Source organism: Haliotis cracherodii, unplaced genomic scaffold, assembly GCF_022045235.1.
Source record: "Haliotis cracherodii isolate W230 unplaced genomic scaffold, xgHalCrac1.p SCAF_23, whole genome shotgun sequence".
Classification (NCBI taxonomy): Eukaryota; Metazoa; Mollusca; class Gastropoda; order Lepetellida; family Haliotidae; genus Haliotis; species Haliotis cracherodii.
The window spans coordinates 4100039-4126288 of NW_027266279.1; the positions used below are offsets into that span (position 1 = coordinate 4100039).

Below are 26250 nucleotides of genomic sequence, written 5' to 3' on the forward strand. Positions count from 1 at the left end.
CATGAATTTTCTCTACAGGGTGTTGCTAGGTGAACAGTCTTCATTCAGCAATCAAGTCTTCTCATCCAATGCCTTTTTGTTTACTACAATTTATGTGCCAAGTTTGGTGAAGAAATATTGTACAGTTTTCAAGATCTGCTCTGGAAAGGAGGACTACCACCATTTTCAGTCAAAGTCAAAGTCGTTGCCAAGGAAACTAAAAAGATTTTTCATAAAAATCCCAAACAGTCAAAAGGCACCAGTTCACCATCAGACCTGTCTATGTGCCATATGTCTCTCATGGTTTTTGTGTTCTGCTCTGGAAACGAGCACAACAGCCATTTTCAGTCTAAGTTTGCTTGTTTGTTGGACTTATAACATTTGTTTGTTTGTTTGTTGTTTAATGACCCACTCAGAAATATTCCAGCTACATGACGTCGGTCTGTAAATAATTGAGTCTGGACCAGACAATCCAGTGATTGAGCATTAATCCACGCAATTGGGATAAGATGACATGCATCAACCAAGTCAGCGAGTCTGACATACCGATCCCATTAGTCGCCTCTTACGACAAGCATAGTCGCCTTTTACAGCAAGCATGGGTAGGGAAACTCGGGAATCTCCACTGGACCTATCTATGTGCATAGTTTAGTAAAGATATCTCTCATGGTTTATGTGTTCTGCTCTGGAAAACAAGGTCAACCGCCATTTTTCAGTTCAAGTCGTTGCCAGGGAAATTCGAAAAATTATTTTTTTTAAAATCTCAAACTGTTAAAAGGCACCATCTCACTAGTTTGTGCCAAGTTTAGTTAAGTTATCTCTCATGTTTTTTGTGTTCGGCTCCGGAAACGAAATGTGACAAGTGTAACGGGATTGGAGACCCCATCATGTTCCCCAGGTGACAGGGATGGCAAACAAATGCATCCTGATTGGGCAGTCAAAGATCTCTCAGGGTTCACCTCACGTGACCTCCTACAGATGGTTTCTCAGTAATCTGAAGGAGAAAGGTGTCATATCATAGTAAAAGATCTAGTTTGCATGATTCAAATCCTCTAATAAGCATCGTCAAGTTCAGACATTTTGGAACCAAAGTGACAAAACCCTTTCCATATTCAGAACAAATTACTGCCCCAAATATTTCATTGTATGATTCCTACTGTATCATGGGCATGTTTTAATGAATCACTATTAAATAGTGATGATATGAGGTGTTTGCGAAAAGGTGAAAACCATGTTAAGATTCTCTTTTATTTTTTAACCTTCGCCCTATGGGAACAAATGATCGGTAGATCCTGGCACAGTTGAGAAATACAGCTCATTACTGCATATGGCACTTCAGGCAGCAAACCTTTGGACCACTTGGCGACCTCTGCGCCACACTCGGCTTATTTCACCGACTACATTTGGTCTCAGATGTGCCAAGAGCCCTGATGAACACAAAGACACTTACAAGGGAGAAACCTCCAAATAGCCCCGTCAATATCCCTGGCGACCCATGTCTACATTTCATGGCAAAATGAGATCTACCCAGATACATAAGAAAAAATAAATTAAAAAATTGTGAAAGAACACAGAACAGACCACAACTGTTTTGTTTATTGGATTTACTGATTGTCTGCAAGGAGGTATACAGTCTATCAACTTTGCACACTGTACACTGATCAAACTCAACACTTGCCGATCGGCAAAAGCCACCAAAGCAATTAATAAAATATATTTCTCAGTTATAAAGCATTAATTCAAGTCCCGTGTCCTGGGACGCATCTTTGGTTTGCAATGAAACATGATGGATGAAACTAATACATGGGGCATGTCAAAAGTTCCAAAGCCATTTTCACAAATATTGGCATTTCAATGAATTTGTATGAAACTGTCATACATCTACACCATATAAAGTTTAAGTTAAAATATGACTGACAGAACTTTTGACAGAGTCCCTTAGCTTTAAGCCACCAAATAGCTTTCACGGGTTTAGGCCCTTCTTGGGTATTGATAATGGATTAAAAGATTAAAGGAAAAGCTAGCACCAGCATCCACTGGTTCAAATTTACAGTTATCTTCTTGCCTCAGAATTCAATTTAGATATTTTTTCTGAATTTTTGCACTTTTTTATGAACATATATCAAGTTTGATAATAACATGAGGCTTATACCAAGTATGACTTATAGTTCTTGCAAGTTATGAAAAATAACATCATCCATTTTGGCATTGAAGATGTGTGAGTATCATGCTCTTATCAGTATTTCAGAAACTGCACATGAAAGAGGAAAATTATCTTTGTTTTGAACTAATAATCATCATCATTGTCAGCATCTTCATATCTTCATCAAATACATTATTTTCGTAATTCCAATCAAAGTTTCTGTAACTCATGTCATTCTCTGCTTTCAGAATACTGAACTGGTTCTTTCTGCTGAATTAATTCATGTTTCATTAGGGCTCTAAATGGACAGATTTAATGTCTATTTTACTAGTACAATGCAAGATGTTTATTCCGAAATTTAAAAAAACACTTCAGTTGAAATAACTGAGAGATCATATTCAATTTATTTTTAAAAATGTATTTAAATTTTTTTTAATTTCTTTTGTGAAGTGTTACTTTATATAAGTGTATTGTTACAAGATTCACTTTTTTATAGTCAAAAACAACATATTTATCTATCCACACAAATTGACTTCAATGCCAAAATGTCAATATGGTAAATATCCTCTCGCTAGCATTTCCAAGGTAATTTCTTCAAGATTAAGAGCATAGATCTACACTAGGCAACAAAAATAAATGACAGATAAAACTGGTGATAACATAATGATATATATGTGTGAGACAGCGAGTTGAGTGAACATACAACCACTAGGGCTAAACAGATACACCTTTTGACATACACATATCTACAGCTGCAAGTTACGGACACAAGGAGGTTTCGGTATTTGTCTTCACAACCATTCGACTTTGATACAAATATTAATCAAATCACAAGATATTGTGATTTTTTTCTCCAAACATTTTGGGGTTGAAAACTCACTATACCAAACTATATATAAACACTACAGCCATAATGAGAGGGATGCTTAATTTGTGGAATTTTTAACAATCTAAAATTAACAACTTAATAAAACACCAGTGCAACTTTCTGGGCAGGAAATGCCCCGTCATCATCATATATCAAATACAGTATGTCCTCATGCTATTCACAGCTCAGACCAAGGTTAACTGCAGTCTACCTTGGCCCTGTTTCACAAAGCAATCTTAGCGCTAAGACATACTTTAACATAGACTTTAATCATAGCACTAAGATCATTTTCTGGAAAGGGGCACAGTGTCCCATTCCATATCATAACCTGATGTTACAGTATGGGAGTAACAATAATCTTAGCGCTAAGATCAATTTGTGGAATGGGGCCCAGTGTCCCATTCCATATCATATCCTAGCTGATGTTACAGCATGGGAGTAACAATCATCTTAGCGCTAAGATCAATTTGTGGAAAGGGCCCCAGTGTCCCATTCCATATCGTAACCTAGCTGATGTTACAGCATGGGAGTAACAATCATCTTAGCGCTAAGATCAATGTGTGGAAAAATGGCCCTGATCAACATGAGGGACCATGCCCTTATTCTGAGAGTGGACAGTCTAGTTTAGTTTAGTCGACTTTATGGTAATGAGGAGAAATTAGCTGTAGCTGGGCCATTCCTTATTTCCAGACAAAACCCTACCATGAGATCCAGCCCAAAACAAAGACCAGGTCGTTGCAGGAAATCATTGGTTGACAAGCTGGTTGATTGCTCTACAAATCATTTTTACAATATGTTACAACAAAACATAACAAAAAACAAAGTTTTCAAGAAGAAATCAAATAAAAAATAAGATTTTTCCTGTACATTTCGGTGAACAATTTTGTTTTTAAAGTTAAAATATGAACTAATAATTTTCCTGTATACATTGGCAAACAAATTGTAAAATGTATTCTGTTGTGAAGAAAGAGAAATGTGTGAACATTCATTTGGTTATCAAATGAATTCAAATGATAATCTAGCAAGATTGATTAATTTAGAACCTGTTAGTATTACAATAAAAAAACATCAACAATCCGCAACTGGGAATAAAATAAATAAACTCATCAAATTAACAAATTAAGCAAGCCTCTTAATTGCACATCCATCTTCATTCTCATTAATTTAAATAATCATAAATAATCAACACATTTATTTAAATCAAAGTGATCATTTTGAAGGCAGTATTACGACTGGGCATCCCCTCAGTCCAAAATAACCTCGAGCCAAAGCTACAAATATTAGTAACAATCTGCTCAAATTTCAACCATGTACTAAAAAATACATTTGAAGATAACGTGGATGGAGCATCATCACTAGCAGCCTGTCCCAGGGTATTTTGGCAGCCGTGGATACTAATCCAAGTCCTTTAATCATAACACCATGAAAGAAACTAAAATATGGGCAGCCATTTTCATAAACATATATTTCAATATAACCAACAAGATAAAGCCAAGGCATCATGCATATATCATAAGCATTTTGAAATCCACATGACAAAACAGTTTACAAGTCAAAAGTAAATGCTTTAAGTCTTTCCAGGTCAGATTTTGGTCACATTTCGTAATTAATAAATGTTGGAACTATTTATGTTTCTTGGTTATGGAACATATACATTGCTAACTCTCTTGTGTTACTGTAGTCATTGTAATTAGTGCACATGCTTTCAACTCAGTAAGATGACAAAGGGTACAAGTAATTAAAAGGATGCTGTCAGTGTGGGGGGGATTTGATCATTCTAACGAACACACCAAGTGTAATACTTTTATCGTACTTGTACAGACAAACTAGTGCATGATACTTTGCAAATATAAGTTGGGTTTGTGAGTGCTAACCTCATCTGAACTGAAATCTATTTACCCTTTGGCTACATAACATAGCAAATTGAGGATAACAGGAACGTGATAATGTGCGATGGCGATCGGTACTTATAGATTTTTACATTACACATATTTATCTGTGAGTAATTAGTAAAGCTGAAATGTAAGTATAATTTCCAATGATAATAAGTAGTCTCATAAAAACAAGTAATTATATTCATCACAAATATCAGAAATGTTACTAAGGTTACATAATCTTTTAGAGCCAGGTGATTTGTTCTACCTTCCAGATAATATTGGTTGTCGGTGACAGGATGTTACAGACTATGATTTTCATTGGGAGCTAGAAGTACAAGATTTTTTTCTCTTTTGAAGATTTGGTTATTCTTTATCATTTCATACAGACTCTGGTCATACGATATGAAATGAATGCTAAGTTAAGTGTGTAAACAAGAGGGTGGTGGTGTGGACATGTTGGAGTTAGGGATGTGAGGTCGGGATGCTTGGATTAGAGGACGTGGTTATTAACTGATGTGCGCTAACTACCTTGACTACGGTACCATGTAAACATTGTTGTCTTGTATACAAAAACAAACATCTGTGGTTGCTAGGGCGAACTTGCATTTGGAAGAGCCATGACATGAGCAGAGATGGGAAAAGGAACAAAATAAGATCTTATCTCAGCTACAGATAAATATCACAAGATTTCATCTTTTGTCTTAAAAACATTGAAAAAATTCAATCTACAAAGTCTTTGGTATCGTCTATTAAATACATACACACAGAGCAAGTACAAAATTCTGTGCAACATTTAAGTCTCTATCACCACATGTGCAATATATTGTATATGAATCCATGCAAGTTGAATAAATGATATGTAGTGTCTATCAAATGAAAAAAGGTTGTGGGTTTAATTACTGTAGCAGTTGAATTAAAATTTCATCTGAATAGTGACCATGCTTGGTTAATACAGGCAAATTTACTTCACCAAGAATTCACAAAAATCATTCACCTCTTATGTTATCACTAATACAGGATTATACTCATTATTTTCAAAAATTCAGATTTTAAATTTCAACACCCTTCAGTGATATAAAATAAAGTTTAGATTGGACAATTGGAGCATGCAAATTGTTGAAAAATTAATTTATCAACTTTTTCTTCAACATCTAGCACTATGGCACAAACATTAAATAATAAATACATCTTCAGCTTTTCAATGCAGTTATCTCCCCTTAACCAGGTTTATGGTTACCTTTGTCTTCCTGATATATTAATTCTTTGTAAGCACTGAATATTCATATTTACAAACTCTTCAGAATAAATATACCAGCATTTAAAATACTTTTTCAGAAATTTGTAGACATTAGTACAAATCTAATTCAACAGATTTTTTTGGTACTTTTTGCTATACATTTTGTGTAGTTTCAATGAAAATGATATCAAAACTGTTTCATGGGGAATATTGATATGTTTCAATTTGCCATTAAGAATTAAGACAGGTCTTTGGTGAATTGACATCAAAATCTATGAAAAAATAACAATACTTACAACAACAAAAAGATTCAACAGGACTGTATGGTATTAGTTGGGACTCATTGTTGTACGACACGTAAATAGATGGCGCCCTCTAAAAAAGGGATTTTATAAAAAAATTACAACATAACAGGAGAACCTACATTGATATTATGATGGTACAAAATGGAAAGTTGGTATCCGAAAATATTTCCTCAGGTTTGTGATTTTTTGGTTTTGAACTCCGCATCATCTTATTGTCCCAAGATAAAGAAAATCAGTGTGCATGGTGCATTTCATTACTTGATTAAATATATTGTATTCCTTGTCATACATAACATATGTGAGGTTTTAAAAGAAATAGAATAAGATAAATGCCTCCCCTCTCACAATTTTGATTGTTTTCTTCTAAAATCTAACAATTAACTTATAGTGGTCTTGACTCATTTTTTAAATATTGGAACACCTCACAAACATATCTATACAAAAGACCACAATAGTAAATATGCTCCAAATTAAATGTTTGTAAATATCAGTTTGTAGCTCTGGATACCATAATACAAAAGTGTAGGAAAAGACTGTTTGGCTATTGTGAATCTATGAACGTGTGCTACATCTAGATACCGATAGCTGAATCCCAACTAATATCCAACATCATTTCTTAAACAACAGTTGACAGCACAGACAGCAATCAATGAGATTTGGCTTTCTTTCGATCATTATGGAATACTGTTTCGAGTTAGTGTCATAAATATAATTTATTTGTAATAATCATAAAATTTACGGCATAATTCTGGGTTCTCCAACCCACAAACAACTCTAACAATATTTAATACATACCTTGAAACACTGGGACAAAGTTTTGAAAACATTTTGGTTGACAATGGAAAAATGACCAATGACAATATACAACAATGAATGAACACTAACGCACTGTTTAAAAATACAGTCTCATTGCCTCCGTCGGGGAACTGGGAGGGAATCTTGTAAAGATTTATTTTGATTTTTAAACACAGCCATATCTATATAGTCAGTTTTCAAATGCATCCTGACGTTTGGTGTACTTTCACATGGCCAAATGACTTTGTTCCTTCTCACAGTCGATTGACTATATGCAAATATTCACCAAGAAGGTGAATACATCTGCTGTCAATCAGCAAGGAATACCAGTAAGCGTACTCAAGAAAATTCTTGCGTTCATTGTACAGCTTAGATTCTACACCTATTTTGGCAATTCTGTAGGAATACCATCATATAGATGGACAAGGAAGGGTTTGTAGCCCTGAGAATAAACCCAGTCTTCCAGCAAGCTATTCACCTTTTGGGCGAACCAACATTCTAGATGAAAAGAGTTTCTTTTCCTTTGACAAGCAATAGTTGCAGATATAAAACATATCTGCTAGCAAAAATGTGCCTAGTCAGCAATTTTGGAAATGACTGCTTTTTTTTCTTCCAGAAAGGCTAAGTTTCAAGATTGGGATTTTCTGAGTTCGCTTACAAGTAAATTTGCACAGATTAACTAATTCGACACCTTGTGCCTTTCTAATATTACGCCAAGCCATTTCGACAAGCATTGCTTTATCTATCCACTTTTTTCAAGTCTATAGTACTCGTGGGTTGTTTCGCCAAGTTTTCAATCAGATTTTGACATATGTTTGTAATGCAATGGATATTGTCAGTTTCAACTGAAGCATGGGATTGACCCACTACCCTCCTCAGCCCCCCCCCAGCCCCCTCCCCCCCCATCATGATTGTCAAACAAAATATAACACTCCTGAAAATGGTCACAGGGCCACAACTTCAGACATTTTTCAACATTTTCTGCAAAACTGGGCACTTCTTATTCAATGTTTGTGGGTCATCGCCCTCATTCATAGCGTCTGTATCATTCCTGACTAGGTGACCACTCTCATCTCCCCCTGAACCCGCCACCATCCCAGGTGGCCATGACACTCCCAGCATGCCGTTGGCCATCTGACCAATGGGCACATGTGGCTGTAAAGGGTTTGATGCGGAGCTCAAATCTGGCTGACCGATCGTAGCACTAGATACTGTTACACTGACACCTTGTTCTGTAGCCTCTGCCTGTCTGGAGGCCTTGGGACCCGAGGCCCCTTCTACAGATGAGGAGTCTGGTGGGCGTTTCAGGCCAGAGTTCATGGGTGGCAAGTTGGGAGTGTCGGAACCGACACCGCTTTTCAAACTAAAATGCTGCAACGTAGGTGATGTAGGTTCTTCAGAGGAACTGTCACGCTGCACATTTCGAGCTCCTTCGTCATCCATGGCTTCGTTACTCCTAGCAATTGCGTAAAGTTCAGCTTCATTTCGGACAATCCACTGATTCTTGGCAACAGATATGATTTCAACCTCCTGATCACCAAAGAGGAGGAAATTTTTCTCGTACTTGGGTTTTGAGGTCTGGCTGGCCTCTTCGGGGACTTTTTCAAAAGTTTTCACTTTTTCTGAGGATTTCGGTTTGTCAACAACTTTTTCGGGCAAGTTTTCCACAACCTTTTCGATTACTTTGTCAGCTACTTTTTCTTTCATAATTTTCTCTACTTTCTTTTCTTTGGTTTTCAACACTTCAGGACACCTCAAGTCTTTATGAGCTGCCGATAAATCTAATGGAGCACCTGCGGAGCCGTCACCTGGGATACTTTCAATCGATGTTGCAACTGCAGTTGGTGTCCCAGGCATTCGCCAGCCAGCAGCTGCAGCTGCTGCCGCTGCTGGGAAGGGAAAGTAACCCATCATCACATTAGGTGGTGATACTGTCGGGAAGCGAGTAACTGGAGCTGCCATTGCTCCCGTTCCAAGACCGCGGTCAGGGAGATTGTAGTCATAAAGCACTGAACCGAACTTGTCATACTGAACTGCAGAGTAAGCACTCACCATTGTGCCATTGGATGGGACTCGGGGCAGGGTGGGTGTTCTGGTGGTGTTCGGACGACTGGGATGAGAAGGATCAGATTTCTTTTCATGAGATTTGGGACGTCCATTTGGACTTGCAGAAGTCTTTCTGGGAGATGTCTTTGGTGAGAGCTTAGAAGCTGGAGGAACAATTCCAGCACTTGAGACAGCAGCAGCTAAAGGAGACATGTCAGAACCTGGAGAGACAGCAGCCAGGTCACTGGTTCGGGACAAGCTCATTAAAGTTTCGGCAATGTTAGCAGGACTTAGGCTTGAGGAATTGGGAGTTGCTGATCCAGATGTTATCTCCTCCTTGATCTTCTCAACAGATGTCTCCTCATCCTTGACTTCCTCCTTGTTGTTGGACACCAGCCCAGCCTGAACTTGAGCAAGTTTGGAGATAATGGCCTGAAGACTTGGCTGGCTCTCCAGCTTGCCCTTTCCGCTTCGAGAAGCATCTGCTGGTTTGACTGCTGTGTCTGGGGCTTCTGATACCTCTTCCACTGCACTTGGTGGAGTTTCTGAACATGCCTTGTTTTTCTCTGGAGACACCTCTTTCACCTTCTGAGACATATTTGATGCTGAGGGGCCATTACTAGATGCAACGGAGGCGACGGTAGGGGAGACTTGTGATCTGGGAGTTGTCTCCCCCTGGTGACTGTCGTCTGTGGCTGTCAAGGAGGTCGTAGGAGAACAGGTCTTCTCTGGTGACAGGAAAGTTGAGACTGACTGACGTCCTGGACTCTCGCTCTTCACATCCTTTGAGGTGATGGCAGACGGGGGGAAGCTGCTTGTGGAGGCTATCCCCGGCATCTGGACCATCAGCCGCTGCATGGTCTCTGTGTCAACCGAGATATCTTCTCCAAGAGACGTCTGAAACCGATGCAAGTAAATCATTTGTCATGGCACACAAAATATTGTTTGTTTGTCGCTTTACATCATAGCTTGCAATATTCTAGTTATTTCATGGCTTCTTGCAAATAATCGATTCTTGGCCAGGAAACAATTGGAATCAACAGACTCACAAAGGGAAGTTACAAAAAAAGGATATTCGTAAGCTCAAATTGATGTAGGTTCATACTTTTACCATCCAGGGATGAGTTTGGTGCTGCCAAACAAAAAAACAATCAGGGTGAATCTGGGATCGAACCCATGATCATAAGTTTCATGCACTCTTATCCTTATGTTTGTCAGTTGGAACAAGGGTTGGGAGGAGTCCAAATTTACTACCTGGGGACTCAACCCCATTTACGGGAACCAACCCACTGTAGGTTTCAAGTCATGAGTACAAAATGTCTAATTTGGTATTGTTTTACCTGAGCTCAGGCAAAAACTATTTAGATATATGTATAAACAATCTGGACATGCATGAAGTTGACTGAAGCTCAATCTTTACTCAAAAATGGAAGGAATGACTGAAGAATTAGAAAGAAATACAAACATTGTCATGTAACCATTGAGTTACGGTGCATTTCTGTCATAAGACAATATATCATGTGACAAATGGAGGTTCCTGGTCGTCCGGTGGGTACCCGGGTCCTTTTCAGGACCTATCCATCCCAAGTACAGGAGTTACCCATCCCAGCCTCAATAACTACTCACATCTCCATCATCATAGTTGTCGTAGCCTCGCCGGTGGAGGATGGCCTTATCGCGGATGATGCGGTTGATGGAACTAATGCTAGGAATGTTTTTCTCGGTACAGATCCCATCAGCAATCAGTCTGGAAAGACAAATGTCAAACAGAAGTTGTAAAGTTGTTCGTTTCTTTGGTGAGTTGGGTTTAAGGACACCATAAATGAACCCATTTGGGAGAACGAACCTGGAAATTCAGTGCGACAAGGACCGTTTAAGCACATGGCCGAGTGAGTGAGTGAGTGAGTGAGTGAGTGAGTGTTTTGTCAGCAATATTCCAGCTATAACATGGTCACACATAAATAATCACATCTTGATCAGGCAAACTTGTGACTAGAACATGAAGAAAGATCCACACTGACGGATGATGACATGCAATCAGCCAAGTCACAGGGCCTAGCCACCTGATCTGTCTCCTCTGACGACTGGAGACCTGTCATCAGCCAGGTTCCTGAGGGGGATGCAGAGGTGAGGTGAGGTGAGGTGAGGTGAGGTGAGGTGAGGTGAGGTGTTTCACGTTGCATCCAAGATTATTACATTGATATAGCGACGTGTATGTACGTGAGTTTGTTTTCGTGGCTGCTTGTACTAGTCGGGAATAATGGCAATTTAATAGTGCTAGCTCACTGAGATACCATGCCGCAGTTTAACATAAATACCCCCACTCAGACACAGTATACTGACTACAATACATGTATACATATATACATATATACATATTTAACAATATTACATACATACATACATACATATGTATTTAGATTTTGAAGTGTGGTTCTCGGCATAAATAGGAAGTATTGGCTATGGTGTAACAAAGGTAGGGTATTCGAAAGAATTATACATTTTATACAATAGTATTACAATACATATATTATTCACTGGAAGTTAGTGGTGTACTTTTTGGATATGAATTTTGACATGTGACATATGTAAACTTTGCCAACAAGATAAATATATGCATGATTTTGAAGAAGGCAACCATTACTTTCTTCATGTATTGTGATACATATTGATTAGTATTTCAAGTCGAGGTATTCTGGTGATGGACTCACTTTTGTCGTATTTCCCAGGCAAACATTTGTGGATTCTCTGCCTTGTACTGGCGCACTCGACTCACGACATCCGGCGTTGTCACTTTGGGTTTGCTGCCACCAATCTGTCCAGGGTTGATGCTTCCGGTCTTTCGATATCTGAAAAATCATTGCAATAAATGAAGTGGTGAACTATCCCTTCCACAATTTCCCAATTTTATATCTCATCACACAACTTTTCTAGGCCAAAAATGATTAGATGAGTGTGTTTCCATTTCTGCCCATAATTATTGTATACTGCCTAATAATTTGAAGCTATGTCTGTCTACACAATCATCCATTTCTCGGATATGGGTCTCTAAACTTACTAGAAATGATAGTCAGCAGTTTATTGAACAAACAGACAATGAATCGATCTATTGATATGAAATGTAGTTCCTTCTCGATGACCTCATTTGCATATTTATTGTGTGAGTGAGTTTGCTTTTATGCTGCTTTTAGCAATATTCCACAATATCATGGTGGGGGACACCACAAATAGGCTTCACACATTGTACCCATGTCGGAACCCGGGTCTTCGGTGTGAGGAGCGAACACTTTAACCACGAGGCTACCCAATCGCAATTGCATATTTATTGGATGTTGTTACCGAGTTTATCAGATTGGTTTATCACATTGAAAACAATATTACACGATAAAAATAAAATTAAAAAGTGTTTGATTGAAAAAAAAGGTTTCCTAAAAACTAATTTTCATTGTACTATTGTCATAAAGTTTAAAAAAAATAGTTTGCAAAATAACCTTCTATCAACTCTGACATATTACATTTTCCTTTATTTTGTCTCTGGTATGTTGGCATCAAGAAACTCTGTAAAACAACAAATTAATTGGCCTGGCTTGAGTTGAAAACATAACACAACCAGTATTCATGTAGTGAATTTAGAGACTTGGTGAAGCTCTTCATTTTCAGTTTGAAAAAAGTCAAGTCTACTCCTTACGAGACAGACGAAGTTACCAGACATCAAATACTGTTAAGATGGTGTATTTGACAATGGCAATGGTGCTGTGAAATGTGAAATATTTCAGTCACGCTTCATGTTCACGAAAAGCCTCCCTATCTCCTGTCTAGACATTTTATTCTCTCCTTTATCAATGATTAACACAAAAGCAAGGGACGTAATGTATTACATCACGGCATTCCCGCACTGATGCCCTTCTATACATAGCTAAGTTGTCAATCATGTATGTGGGAAGGTGATGGGGGGGAACTACAAAGAGTTATCTCCTTTCAACCAGCCCCAACATCAAGGAAGACGCCATTGGTCATATCTAACTGGTCCACAAGTCATCAGGGCTATTTTTTATGGAACATAAATAGGTTTGGGGAGAAAACAACTAGTCCCTAGAGATTTTCACTAGTCTTGGACGAACAGACTAGTAGTTGTGTCTAACTCTGACTATGACCAGAAACATAATTGCCTGAGCTTCATCTTCAGGTTGTGGTACTTCTCTTTCTGTACAGTTTAACCTCATTAACATCACATATATGTCCACATATCACCTAAAGGGGGATTATGCTCGAATCAGCTCACAGTCCTAGCAGGTTTGAATCAGGTCACGCAAATAACTATCAACTTGCCTGCAAACTCAGTCTAAATTATTCTACCAGGAGACGTGAAATGGGGTTAAACATCTCGTCCAAGATTATTGCACGTGTGTGTGTGTGTGTGTGTGTGTGTCTCTGTGTGTGTGTGTGTGTGTGTGTGTGTGTGTGTGTGTGTGTGTGTGTGTGTGTGTGTGTGTGTGTGTGTGTGTCTCTGTGTGTGTGTGTGTGTGTGTGTGTGTGTGTGTGTGTGTGTGTGTGTGTGTGTGTGTGTGTGTGTGTGTGTGTGTGTGTGTGTGTGTGTGTGTGTGTGTGTGTGCGTGCGCGCGCGCCCCCCTCCGGGCTTATGCCAATTTTTTACCCCATTCAAACACGAAGAGGGATGGAACCATGGACCTTCTGCTCTCAGGGTGGAAGCTCTACAACTAGACCATGGAGCCTGTCCAATTTATCTAACAATAAACATCTACACTCATTACAGAGGAACATAGTCTCCATATTACACAACACAAGAGTTACAGCGTTTGTTAGTTTGTTCAGCTATACTCCAGCTATATGATGGCAGTATGCACCAGACAATCAGGTCATTGACATCATGAGCATCAATCAATGCAAGTGAGATACGATGACATACATCAACAAGTCAGGGATCCTGACCACCCAATCCCATTAGTGGCATCTTACGATAGGTATCTCCCCAATTTTTTACCCAGTGTCCCTATCACAAAAATATAGACCAATCAATGAACATACCAGATTCTGTCCCCCTGATATAAATATTGCATAAGAATACATGTTATTTTCAGTCAATGTTAACTGATAGAGATCTAGCACCAAGAATATTGAGTCAGTGTGGAGACTTTTAAACTTATACAGGTGGGACAATCAAAATCCTGTCCACTCACCTATCCAACTGCCCCTAAGCAGTTTAAAAAACATAACACATTGTTTTAACTTGTCAATACAAATCTTTTTTTCTTTTGGGAAACTCATTTCCTAACAACTACATACAATGCACAATCATTTCAAACGCAATACATTGATCTGAAAAATATACTGAATGCATACAAATTCTGTCAGCATTCAGGATCAGATATTTTCTTAAAAAAAGCTATTTGAAGCTCAACTCTAATTGAGTATTGAATTTAAAAAATAATTCAATTTTACTTTTTTACAAGTTAACATCAATATGATGAGGGGACAACACATGTTCCCATAAGGATATTCCACTTTCGTTTGATAACAGAACAATAGCTCCGCACTGACAATACGGGTTTCCTATCCCACTAATACCTAAATCCTGTTGCTAATTCCACAACTAATAAGCCAATTTGTCTCTGACTTGACATGACTAGAGCATGCTGGGAAGGTGCCTTGGGGGCTGGAGCCTGCAATAGCTTCACGCTAGTTGAACTCTGGTTTGACCTCACAATGACCTGGGTTACAGTAAGAGGTGGTGTGTGGGACCATGGCGAGATTAGATAAACAGTTTATCACTATTGTAAACCTGACCTGCATCGTTACAGCCCATGCAACACATGCTAATCGGTGTCAAATTTCAACCGCTGTCTGGTTGCTTCTTGCAATTTTCTAGCTGATGAAAAATATATTTGAGAATTGTGAAGTATCATGAGATCAGATCTGTTTTGGTAAATATGGTTTTGAATGTGATACACACACCCTTAAAATGTATATATTTTTCAAATATTGTTTTATTGATTATATTAAACTAAATACAAAAACTAAAGATGAGGAGTGACACTGACTTAACATAAGCTATGAAAAGCAATAAGTTACTGGCAGTTACCAGAACAAGCAGACATCTCTAATGGTCCCAACAGATTCAATGTTACTTCAAATTTGAACTTATTGTTTTTGTGTAACCATCATGAAATGCCATGAGATGGAAGTTACCATTATCAATAACAATCTTCTGTTTAACCTCTAAATTAAACTAAAAAAAAGTCTCATAATCTCAAACATGCTCAAATATTGAGGAAACGCTTTGGCTAACTTATTTCAGTTTCATGAAAGACAATGAAATCATAAATGCACCTAAAATGTGTTTTTCAAATATCAAGGGAAAAAAAACAAAAATCTTCAGAAACAAATGTCTGTCTGCCTTGTAGTCTTTGAAAATTTATATTACACAATTCTCTTCTCGACCCTAAAATTAAAACAAATGATTTTCCTGATGCTGATTGATGTGGAACAGAGCTAGCTAGACTTGCTTTTGTAAACTAGATTGCTGGTTTTTTTTATAAAATGAATATATTCCACAGTCTTGCTGCATTGAGCAAAATCAAAATGCTTGAGAAATGCAATGTTTTTACTGACTGATAATTGATAAATATTTTTCCTGAAACTACTTCCATATTTCCAAGCTGTTCACGTGCGAATGTGAGACTCACCGATTTAGAATTTTGCTGACACAGCCATGGGACACTTGCAACTGGCGACTTATCTCGCAGGGACGAATCCCCTGCAGTGCCAGTTGAAGGATCTGAACGCGAAGATGGTCGGGCAGGGGGCGGCCATTTGTAAATTCGCGGCCATATTGGTTCACGTTGCGACCACCTGCATCAAACATGGATTTCCCTTCTAAATCACATGAAAAAGGAAACCAGAATTATCATACTGTATAAAAAAAACCATGTTCATCAAATTTGTTAGTGCATGTGTTGATAAATGACTACATATCTAAAAATTTCTACACTTTTGTGAACATTGAATACATGACAAAAAATCACACGTGTTATGACACACAGCAATATTGCAAGCAATACAGTGCTATCTAACGATAAACAATAAACATGTGACACATAATTGGCATTGGTTTCAATTAAGCATGCAATAAAATTTTAACGCACAGGATTATGTCATCAATTTGCACAAGAATCACAAGCGAATACAACTGAGGCCACAACAAATTAAGTGTGTGAGTTGGGTTTTATGCCACTCTGAGCAATATACCAGCTTTATCATGGTGGGTGACAACAACATTGTACCCACGTGGGGAATCAAACCCGCACTTCGCATGATGAGCGAAAGCTTTAACCAGTAGACTACCTCACCGCCCCTACAACAAATAAGATCCCCTTTTCCTCAGATAACATGTTGAGATTCTCCCAGCAGGTACTTTTCATTATGTGTTTATCGTAAGATATAATTCAAAAGTGTATTCAAGACAAAATAAAGTACATTGAAAGGTCTTCAACAAGCTTAACCCTAGGAAATGGTTAACACATCGTATACGGAAAATCAACATGTTGTGGCTTAAGTAAGATTACAGTGTATTCTGATACACCACAGCCAGGGAATCGGAATAATATCCAAAATGCCTTTTATCTTTAAATTAGAGGTGATAGAAAGCAAATTTCCACTTTCTTTGCATCTTTCTTTCCATAGAATTCAGACATCTTGGCCCTCTTTTAGGATAGGGATGAATGCACAACACACCCACAAGAATATCAACTAGTAGGCTCTAAGTTTGCATTAGTAATTGACAACAGACATTTACGGAAACAGGCTGTGTCGACTGGTGTGTGTCTTGGGAACATGTGCCCCTGATGGAGTGCACTCACTGAAAGTTGGTGATAGAATATTCCCATACATTCCTGACATCAACATGGTGTCGTCCATCTAACAATATGTGTTGTATAAACGTGTTACACTATGAAGCATAAAAAAACCTATATTGCTAATATATCATTGTTTTGGAAAACTGTATTTGTCCTATTAAGCACCCTCCCCAAATAAGCTGCCCCTGACCAACAGTCAAGTCAAATTGCATGTAATCATTATAAGTACCCCTCTAATAGGACCAATAATCTCCATGACAGTCCATATGTTCTATTGTTTATGACAAAATTAGCAAAGCAAAGGGGTGTATAACTGCCTGGTAACTATTACCAAAATGTTTTAGTTTCATCTGTGTTTAACTGACTGACTGAGTATGGTTTTACGCCGCTTTTAGCAATATTCCAGCAATATCACGGCTGGGAACACCAATAATGGGCTTCACACATTGTACCCATGTTGGGAATCAAACCCGGGTCTTCTGCGTGACAAGCGAACGCTTTAACCACTAGGCTACCCGACCGCCCCTCATCTGTGTTTGAACCAAGTCCGTTCACAACTGCTTGATCACTGAAACTCTTTGTGTTTAAGTTTAATAAGCGCCCCCCCATTGTAAATTTTCTCAGCACCCAGGTTGCATATTATAGTGAATATGGTATATACAAAGATGCTTAGGCCCAAAATAATAACTAGTGATTCATAAAACAAAGATTCAACAGGTATGTTGGGAATCAAACCCGGGTCTTCTGCGTGACAAGCGAACGCTTTAACCACTAGGCTACCCGACCGCCCCTCATCTGTGTTTGAACCAAGTCCGTTCACAACTGCTTGATCACTGAAACTCTTTGTGTTTAAGTTTAATAAGCGCCCCCCCATTGTAAATTTTCTCAGCACCCAGGTTGCATATTATAGTGAATATGGTATATACAAAGATGCTTAGGCCCAAAATAATAACTAGTGATTCATAAAACAAAGATTCAACAGGTATGAGTTGGCAAGCATAGATGGCTTGTGATGATTCTTTTAGGTCAAAGCTATGGCAACAATAATATGGGGAAACATCAACAACAACAAATTGAATGCAAAACAATGGATTGATTTCTTGAAGGCTGTTTCCAGCTGTGATAAAAAAAACATTTGGGTCGCAAGTGAAACAATGGGTTGGTTGGGTTACCTGAAACACAAGTATTTATTTGTTTGCCCCATATTTGTGATGACTACTGAATAATAACCAGTTTATTAACACCACCCAAAATATGTTGCGTAACGTTTTGTCCAAAGGACAGGCAGATTCAAAAGGATAAGAAATGAATTTGTTGTGACCTCATCAAACATATTTTCAGTCATGAATATTTATACTACTCAAAAGAAGCTACAGAACACCTGATTCTTCCATTTTACTGTTGTTACTTAGTCATTCTTTAACTTCTTTTGAATAGTATATGTTACATTAGTGTGTGAGCGAGATAAACTTTCACATCATATCGACAATGTTTCAGCCACATAGCAAACTTCAAACAGAAACAGACAAGTTTTTCATCATAACAACAGTCTGGGAAAAGAAAATATGAATGTTAAATATGGTTTCCGAAAAATTCTGTGACAGTTTCTATCTAAGAAGTAATGTATCCAACGTTCAGAAACACTATTGTTTCAGCCGATATTTTCGAACATCCCAATTAATCCACACAGAGAGTCAAGAGAGTCAAGAGAGTCAAGAGAGTATAGAGTAGAGAGTGTAGAGTGTAGAGAGTAGAGAGAGAGAGAGCGTGTGCGTTGGCTTGTCTTGCTAAATGCCCGGGTTCGTTTCCGCACAAGGGTACAATGTGTGTGTACAAGGGTACTGTGGTGAAACCACCAACACAAGGATCGTAATCAGTAAATATCAGAAGCAAAGCCACGTCTCAAACACAAGGGGCGCAACTCTACACAGCAAGCTTCAGGTCACTCACTGACACCAACACAGTGAGAAAGTGAGTGAGGATAGTTTTACGCAGAAAAAGCAATACTTCAGTAATACTATTGTGCAGGATACCTTGACATATTGAACCCATGTGTGGAATAGAACCCAGGCCTTAAGCTCCATGAGCGACTCTTCAACCACTAAGCTACGCTTAAAATGACTTTCCCTATCTGAACGTTGGACACATTTGTCTATCTAATCTCACACAGTTACCATGGTTACTAGGAATTAACTTTATTCTACCCCTACATTAGTTTTTTTTACGTCACAGTCAGCAATATTCCAGCTATACGGGGATGGCCATGGTTTGGACCAGGCAAACCAGTGGCCAACAGCAAGAGCAATGCCTCCACAATCAGCTGATGGCACATTATGTCCAACTGATCCACACACAAGCTTAGTCTTCCAACCAGCAAGGATGCTGGAGACCTACTCCCACCATGGGGGCCCAAGACACAAAGATTGCACACACCTGAATGTCGGATTCTCCCATCACCTTTCTTCTTCATCATATCTTCCAGTTCTTCATCAGTAAACAGGTTATCATCGAATTCCATGCTGTCGTCAGATGCCGTGTCTGCAGTTGTCTCCCCTGTCTCTGTCGTGCTCTTCCCCCTCGGGCGCTCCCGTTCGGGAAACGCCATCCCGCCCAACTGGTTCGCCTCGTCCGCTTGTTCTGCTAGCCTTGCTGTCACATCAACAGCGTTCAACATCTGCTGATGCTGTTGCAGCAACATCGTCTGTTGCAGGAAGTGTAGATAGGGCTGTGGAATCACCAATGGAGTCCCTGGAACAATTTGCCCGCTTCCATTCTGCTGAATCATTGATGCTGATATTTCTTTGGATTTCTCTGCATCGACATCAGGTGATTTTAATTCTTTTGGCGAATCGATACGACTGCTGTTACCTGAATTATCTGGTGAAACTGTTTCAACGACACCAACTTGGTTCACAATAGGCGCATTCCCCTCATCATTGCTCTCTCCATTCCCTTTCTCCATGAGAGAGTTACCTCCCTTTTCATGACTCTCCTGTATCTCAAGTTCCTGTTTAATCTGCATTGTTTGTGCTTCTGCCGGCATAGTCCATCACCATAGCATAGCCTGGCTGCCACGTCACATTGTAATCTCTTGACTCACAAACAATGCATTTTGTCGCTCACATGGATGTGAAAAGCGAAGACATTTGATTGCGTTCCACGTCTGAAAAAGAGAGAGATGAAACATGAATTTCACATAAAAATTCAAATTGAGCAAAATACAAAAGAAAGCAAATCAGACAATTACCTTCATGAACGGAAAAACTAAAATATTTTTAAATGAAAGCTTAACAAACCAAATAAATACTCTTGATAAAGTGAAACAATTGTAACCTGACTTTACCATGTACACTACTCAAATAATACAAAACACTACTCCTCAATAATAATTTAACTAACTGAAGTTGAGACTTTTTTTCAAAACAACTTTACTTGTCTCAGCGAAGATATCCATACAGCTATTGTTCAAGTGGCCCTAGAATGAACATTATCCATCTTTTATCGAACACATATATAGATATTGTTCAGTGAAAAAATGCACTTGTTTTTCACTCACTCTTCTAATGAAGCAAGACTCACACATGATTGATGATTTCTTATTCAGAAACAACCAGTTTTCACTCAAACATATGTGAAAATAACATTTTTCACAGATTCATTAACAGTAAGAAAAATCAATGCATATGTCTGTGTGGATGAACAATTGAAAGTGTCGTGATGAAATTGGAACCGTCGATTCACAGAAGGACATAACATAAAAGCTACCAGAATGTCAGGGAAAATCCATGAGCCAATAAATGATGCAGAACGTAGCCGAGCTACTTTTGTCAGTCAACGTGGGTAACGGTATCGACAGGGAATTCCATCATGTATGTCAAACAGAAGTATGATTAACTCTCGCCTCAGAGTTCGACATAACATGCTTAGTGAAAATTTACCACTTAGCCTTAAAACACCCAAACCGAATGAAACGCAACAGGGGTGCTCTACTTTAGACCATGACAAACACCCAGCTTGTCAAACACCCGATTTTAATGCCAAGCCTTTTCTTTCCACCCATCCAAGCTTGAAACAGAACAAAACCCATGCCAAGCTCATAATATCACAGGCCATTTCATTGCAAACACTCGAGTCCTTCATGAAATGCTTATTACTGAAAAGACTCGGTTCCGGCTTGGTACACTCAACATTATCAAAAGCCTACGCAACGTGCAGAAACTGAAAAGAAAGACGAGGGCTGAAACCATGCAGATGGGGTCTATGCTCTCAAGGCGTAACATAACACCATACCCCTTCCTTCTCTTCGTCACGGTCACCTATCACCAATGCCTCCACTTCATAATGCGCTATTGAACAAGCTCGGTAAGCGCTTCACGGCTGTGCTCAATGAAATTGGATCAAAGGCGGCCATATTTATTTACCTGCACTGCGTGACAGTGCTCAGCACTAGTGCGTGGCCAGGCCATGGAAGCTGAATTCAATACAGGTCAATGCAAAAATGTATCTGGCGACAGCATTCCTCAACCTTCAGACAAACAAACTACATCGATGTCAACACTACTGCCCCAGTGTGGCCTCAATGCCAGACAATAATTAAAACCAAATACATGTATGTACTATTGATGAACTCTGAATATGCTACTCAGTCCATGATTGTGACACCCAGGTTTGTTCCATCAAGTAGCTTGTCTCAGCAGCTGGGTTGAATATAAAGTTGACAGAAATAGTTTTGAATGGACTGAAATGAATGACTAACAATATTATTTTTACAACAAAATATTCTGTCGGCGTGCTCGTCAAGGACATCAGAATATGCAATGATAGTTACATGGTACAAGCAAGAGGCCTTAAAACCCTGTCTTTTATCAGGTTTTAATTTTACATACATGTAACACTCAACTTTCCCATCAACTCCATATTTATTTAAATAAATTTCTTGGTCAGAAACTGAAACCCACAAATCATCAATCAAATAGACTAATCCAAATGACACTGATAATGAAACCAATTCATTATTTCCCCACTAAACATTTCTTACTAAATACTACTAATAAAAATAAAACATTCCCTGAAACAATGAGCTGGTGATATGCATCTGTTGAAAGTGTAAGACCAGCTTGGGCAGTGGGGTAGTTTTGTGGTTAAAACGTTCTTTTTATCTCATGGCTCTAACAAAAGTCAAATATCAACGCCACAGAATTTAAGGCCCTACTAACGCCAATGATCAAGGTTCAAGTAAGACAAAAAGGTGCTGACAAAACAAATTATAAAAACATTCTTACTTAATTTCTTTGTCATACTGAAGAGCTCCACATGTACATCAGAGTACTCTAACATAATACAATCAATTCCACACAAGTGTTTCAATATTACTTATCGTTCAAGTTAGAGACTATTCATTTGACATTTTTAGAGAAAAACATCATTGTAATATATTCATTAACAGCAGAGTTAACAATGGCTGGCAAATTCAAGGTCTTACAAAGACAGATTCATATTTAAGGCCTTTAAAAGGCCAGCCAGCCAGATCAAGGTTTTTCAAGACGGCAAAACTTAAACACTGAAGACATGGGGCATGCAGGAAGATTATCTTGGTGTCATTCATAACAATATGTCTGAAGGTTTGTAAAACCATTCTAAAGACAAGGTCTCTTCATTGGTGGTATGATTAACATGATTGATACTGAAATATAAATATTTTAATAACATCACAGTGTCTTGTTCAGACTTGGACATTTCTATGCACTGAAGTGTGTTTATAGACAAGAAAAAATTATGAGAAGAATTTATTAAGGATTCCAAACTGAGTAACCTTGGATGGCAAATTGGAGAAATTTGTTGTAGTTCTTATTTTCTTAACTTCAGGGGTATCTAACACTGTAGTTTAACACTGCCTTCAACACATAATCATAAAAATGTAAAACATAGCATTAAAGTCACTTCCTTTTTATTGTCATGCCACTGGGAGTTTGTACTGACATTTGCTGCAGACTTTGGGCCAAATAGTGGACTCTGAGCAGGCCTCCATAAATCTCTGCTGGTGTTGTTTTCTCAATACAAGTAAACCATGCAGGTCCTTCTCAGTCGTCAACTTTCAAATGTTAACATTTCACAAAAAGAGTTCCACTTCATCAGTCGAACAGTAAACAATTCTCTAATGTCCCACCATCATCATCCAAAGAAAGGCAATCTGTCAAATATTCTGATCAAGACCATTATGCTAATTGCACTTGAGCATTGTGTGTGATTCAGTGTCAGTGACATCGCAACGCTGCATCCTTTTCGCACCAATCATAATCTAATGAAGGTTAATGCTTTCTCCGCTTAACGATTTCCTCAACATTTTTACGCGTTTAAGCCACAGTGAATCTGCCCGGAGATTACCGATGCAGGTAATGCTACCTACCTAATGACAAACTCTCCAAGCCAGTTTATTGATTTTAAGATGTCGCTGAATGCTTGGCCAGAACACAACCTAGTACTACCTGTTCACATATTATGCACAGAGGAATACAGACGATGACATTTATAATAGTAAATGTCCAGACGTAAGCTGATAGCTTAAGAAAGTAATGACTGTGCTACAGTACAGCAATACCATGATGCATCAACAAGGGAGATAACTGTTTCCACAAATATATACATGAAATTTTATTTTCAGACAATTTTCAATGAGTAATTCCAATATACATGAACTGTGAAATTTATATTCAACAATTAAAATTCTACTAGCTATGGCTGTAAATTTGATGTAGAAAATCGTCATGTACTTACAATTCAAATTGTGATAAACCGTATGGTGACTCAGCTGAGAGATTAACCCACAGGTTGCAATCTCTGCACGCCCCAAAGAACCATAAACCTATCCTAGATTCTACATACTTCCTTTGACAATGGCAGAAAATCGCACAATCGCTCAAGTGTGAATGGACAGGGATGTGCGATTCCCCCATTTGTTTTGGCCCACAAGACAAACAAAGCTTTTTCTTGTTTCCACGTAAACGAAAATACACTGAGCAAGGCATCCTCTGTTGAACGACTGTGCAAACAGACTTGTTTTAACATAGACTGAGTTCGCAGTTTCACTTCGCTGACCCCGAAAAGACTCTGCTTCCTAACGGACGAAATAATTGATCGGCCCACCACAGAAACGCAATATTTGTCGCACCTGAACAATGCTCGTCACCTTTTTTGTAATCACCAGCATAGCATATTTTACGATTGTCTTTATCTATAAAACATCCAGATAGATTCTTGTTTTATGTCTCTCTATTGATTTCCGACACCTTCGACAGTTGCTATTGTCTGACCACCAGATACACACAATGCAGGCTGTGTCTTGCTATGACTCCTGCGCAATTTTTTTAATGATTCACGTCTCCCTATTTGACCACGAGCAACTGATAATGTTTTAACATGAATCCTGGAGAGGTTCTTGAAGCTTTGTCTGCTCTTAAAGCCAATTACGAAATGAATATCAAATATTAACAAGAAAAGAATTCACAACCAAACACTAATGCATCCCATGCTAAGGAAACAACAGTGTTTATTAGACTTGAGATGATAAACACAATAGTTTCTTAACTGTTCAGAGTATTTTGATTTTCCTTTGTGTATTGCTTCGACGGGAATAAAAACATTCAAATACTAATCGGTGTCAAAGTTCATTTTTAAGACAGTTTTGTTTGCTTGTTTGTTGTTTAATGCTGCACTCAGCATTATGTCAGCAATATGACGGCGGTCTGTACATAATCGAGTCTTGAAAAGACAATCCAGTGATTGACATCAATAGCATCGATCCACGCAATTGGGATATGATGACATGCATTAACCAAGTCAGCAAACCTGACCACCCTCTTACGGCAGGCATTGGTTGCTGAAGACCTATTCTAACCCGGATCTTCACGGGTGTCTTGAAAACAGTTGACTTTTGAACAGAATTCTGTATCACTTCATGAGATTAATTCAATGAATTATCATTCAATATCCACATCATTCTATCTAAATATACACTTGACATATTATCAGAATAAATTTTGTGTGTTGTGGAAACACAAAAAAACTCCCTATCAAAAGTGGAGTAGTATATTTGTATCAGAACCATATGTGGACAATTTAAGGCTTCAGTCGTTTGTAAACTCTTTAACCCTTGGAGTATAGCAATTAGCCATCCACCCCACCCAACATTCAACCAATACACCATTGGCTTTCCAAATGATCCCCCACAAAACCCACACAAATACACACTTTATAAAACTCACCCTCCCAGCAACACTGCTATATTCTCAAAACAAAAATTACCCATCATGTTATCATGCAGAACCCCCCCAAAACTCAGCTTCCCCAAACCTCAATGGGTTCCCCTCTGTGTACTCCCCCTCCCCCCCCCCCCCCCACCCCTCCCCCCATGCTCACCTCCAGCCACTCCTCTTGACTTCAAGGCCCCCCTCTAACGCCAAAGGGCACCTGTCATTCTTCCTGCTCAGTGAAGCATGTCCACTACACCTGGCCTTGTCCAGTCTCATTAGCACTTAACGGTCCCTCCCATTGTCCCCCCCAATCCCTCTGTGTTATCTGTTATGGACAAAGTCTGCTTACATCATTAAATCAAGTTGTCTCTTTGTTGGGAATCCTCACCACTTAATCACATTCAACAAGGGTGATAAACCTACTCATTGCAAATGAAGCAGTTTTTGTGTGTTTTTGACCATTGGCTTCCTGTATCAGGTGCCATTTGTTGTACAACTAGCTCTAGGTTAATGGACCGAATTCATTGTACAACTAGTTCTATGGTGGACTGTTTAAAGATGGACATTGAATATCAATAATAATCAATGATAATTCAACTGTTTTAACTCAGTACCAGCTTTACAATCCTTTTCACTTTTGAGGGGTCTTCTTCCTCATGACAATATCACTCAGGACAAAATCTAAAAACTTCAGGGAAATGTGTATAAGAGTGTTAAAATAAAACTGGACAGTTTCCTGGATACAAAGCTACAAATGTCTGCATAAGGCGATCAAAAGTACAGCCTAAACTCTTCAAAGTGATTTCTCTGATGTAATTCCACAACAGTACATGATCCCTGCTACTGTTCCAATGAGATGAACTGGAACAATTGTCAT

The 26250-nt window shown here is 38.6% G+C and overlaps 1 protein-coding gene across 7 annotated transcripts in view; it reads right to left on the reverse strand.

Annotated features, from left to right (window-relative positions):
• Positions 1 to 8113: 8113 nt before the first annotated feature.
• Positions 8114 to 26250, reverse strand: part of LOC139471691 (uncharacterized) — a 70627-nt gene continuing 52490 nt past the window's right edge. For all 7 annotated transcript variants that reach the window (XM_071254147.1, XM_071254151.1, XM_071254152.1 and 4 more), the window contains 5 exons: positions 19558 to 20287; positions 15955 to 16144; positions 11962 to 12099; positions 10877 to 10997; positions 8114 to 10147 (listed from right to left, as the gene is read on the reverse strand). In XM_071254147.1, coding sequence (XP_071110248.1) covers positions 8165 to 10147; positions 10877 to 10997; positions 11962 to 12099; positions 15955 to 16144; positions 19558 to 20167 — 3042 coding nt within the window. In that variant the 5' untranslated portion in view covers positions 20168 to 20287 and the 3' untranslated portion in view covers positions 8114 to 8164. The remainder of the gene's footprint in view (positions 10148 to 10876; positions 10998 to 11961; positions 12100 to 15954; positions 16145 to 19557; positions 20288 to 26250) is intronic.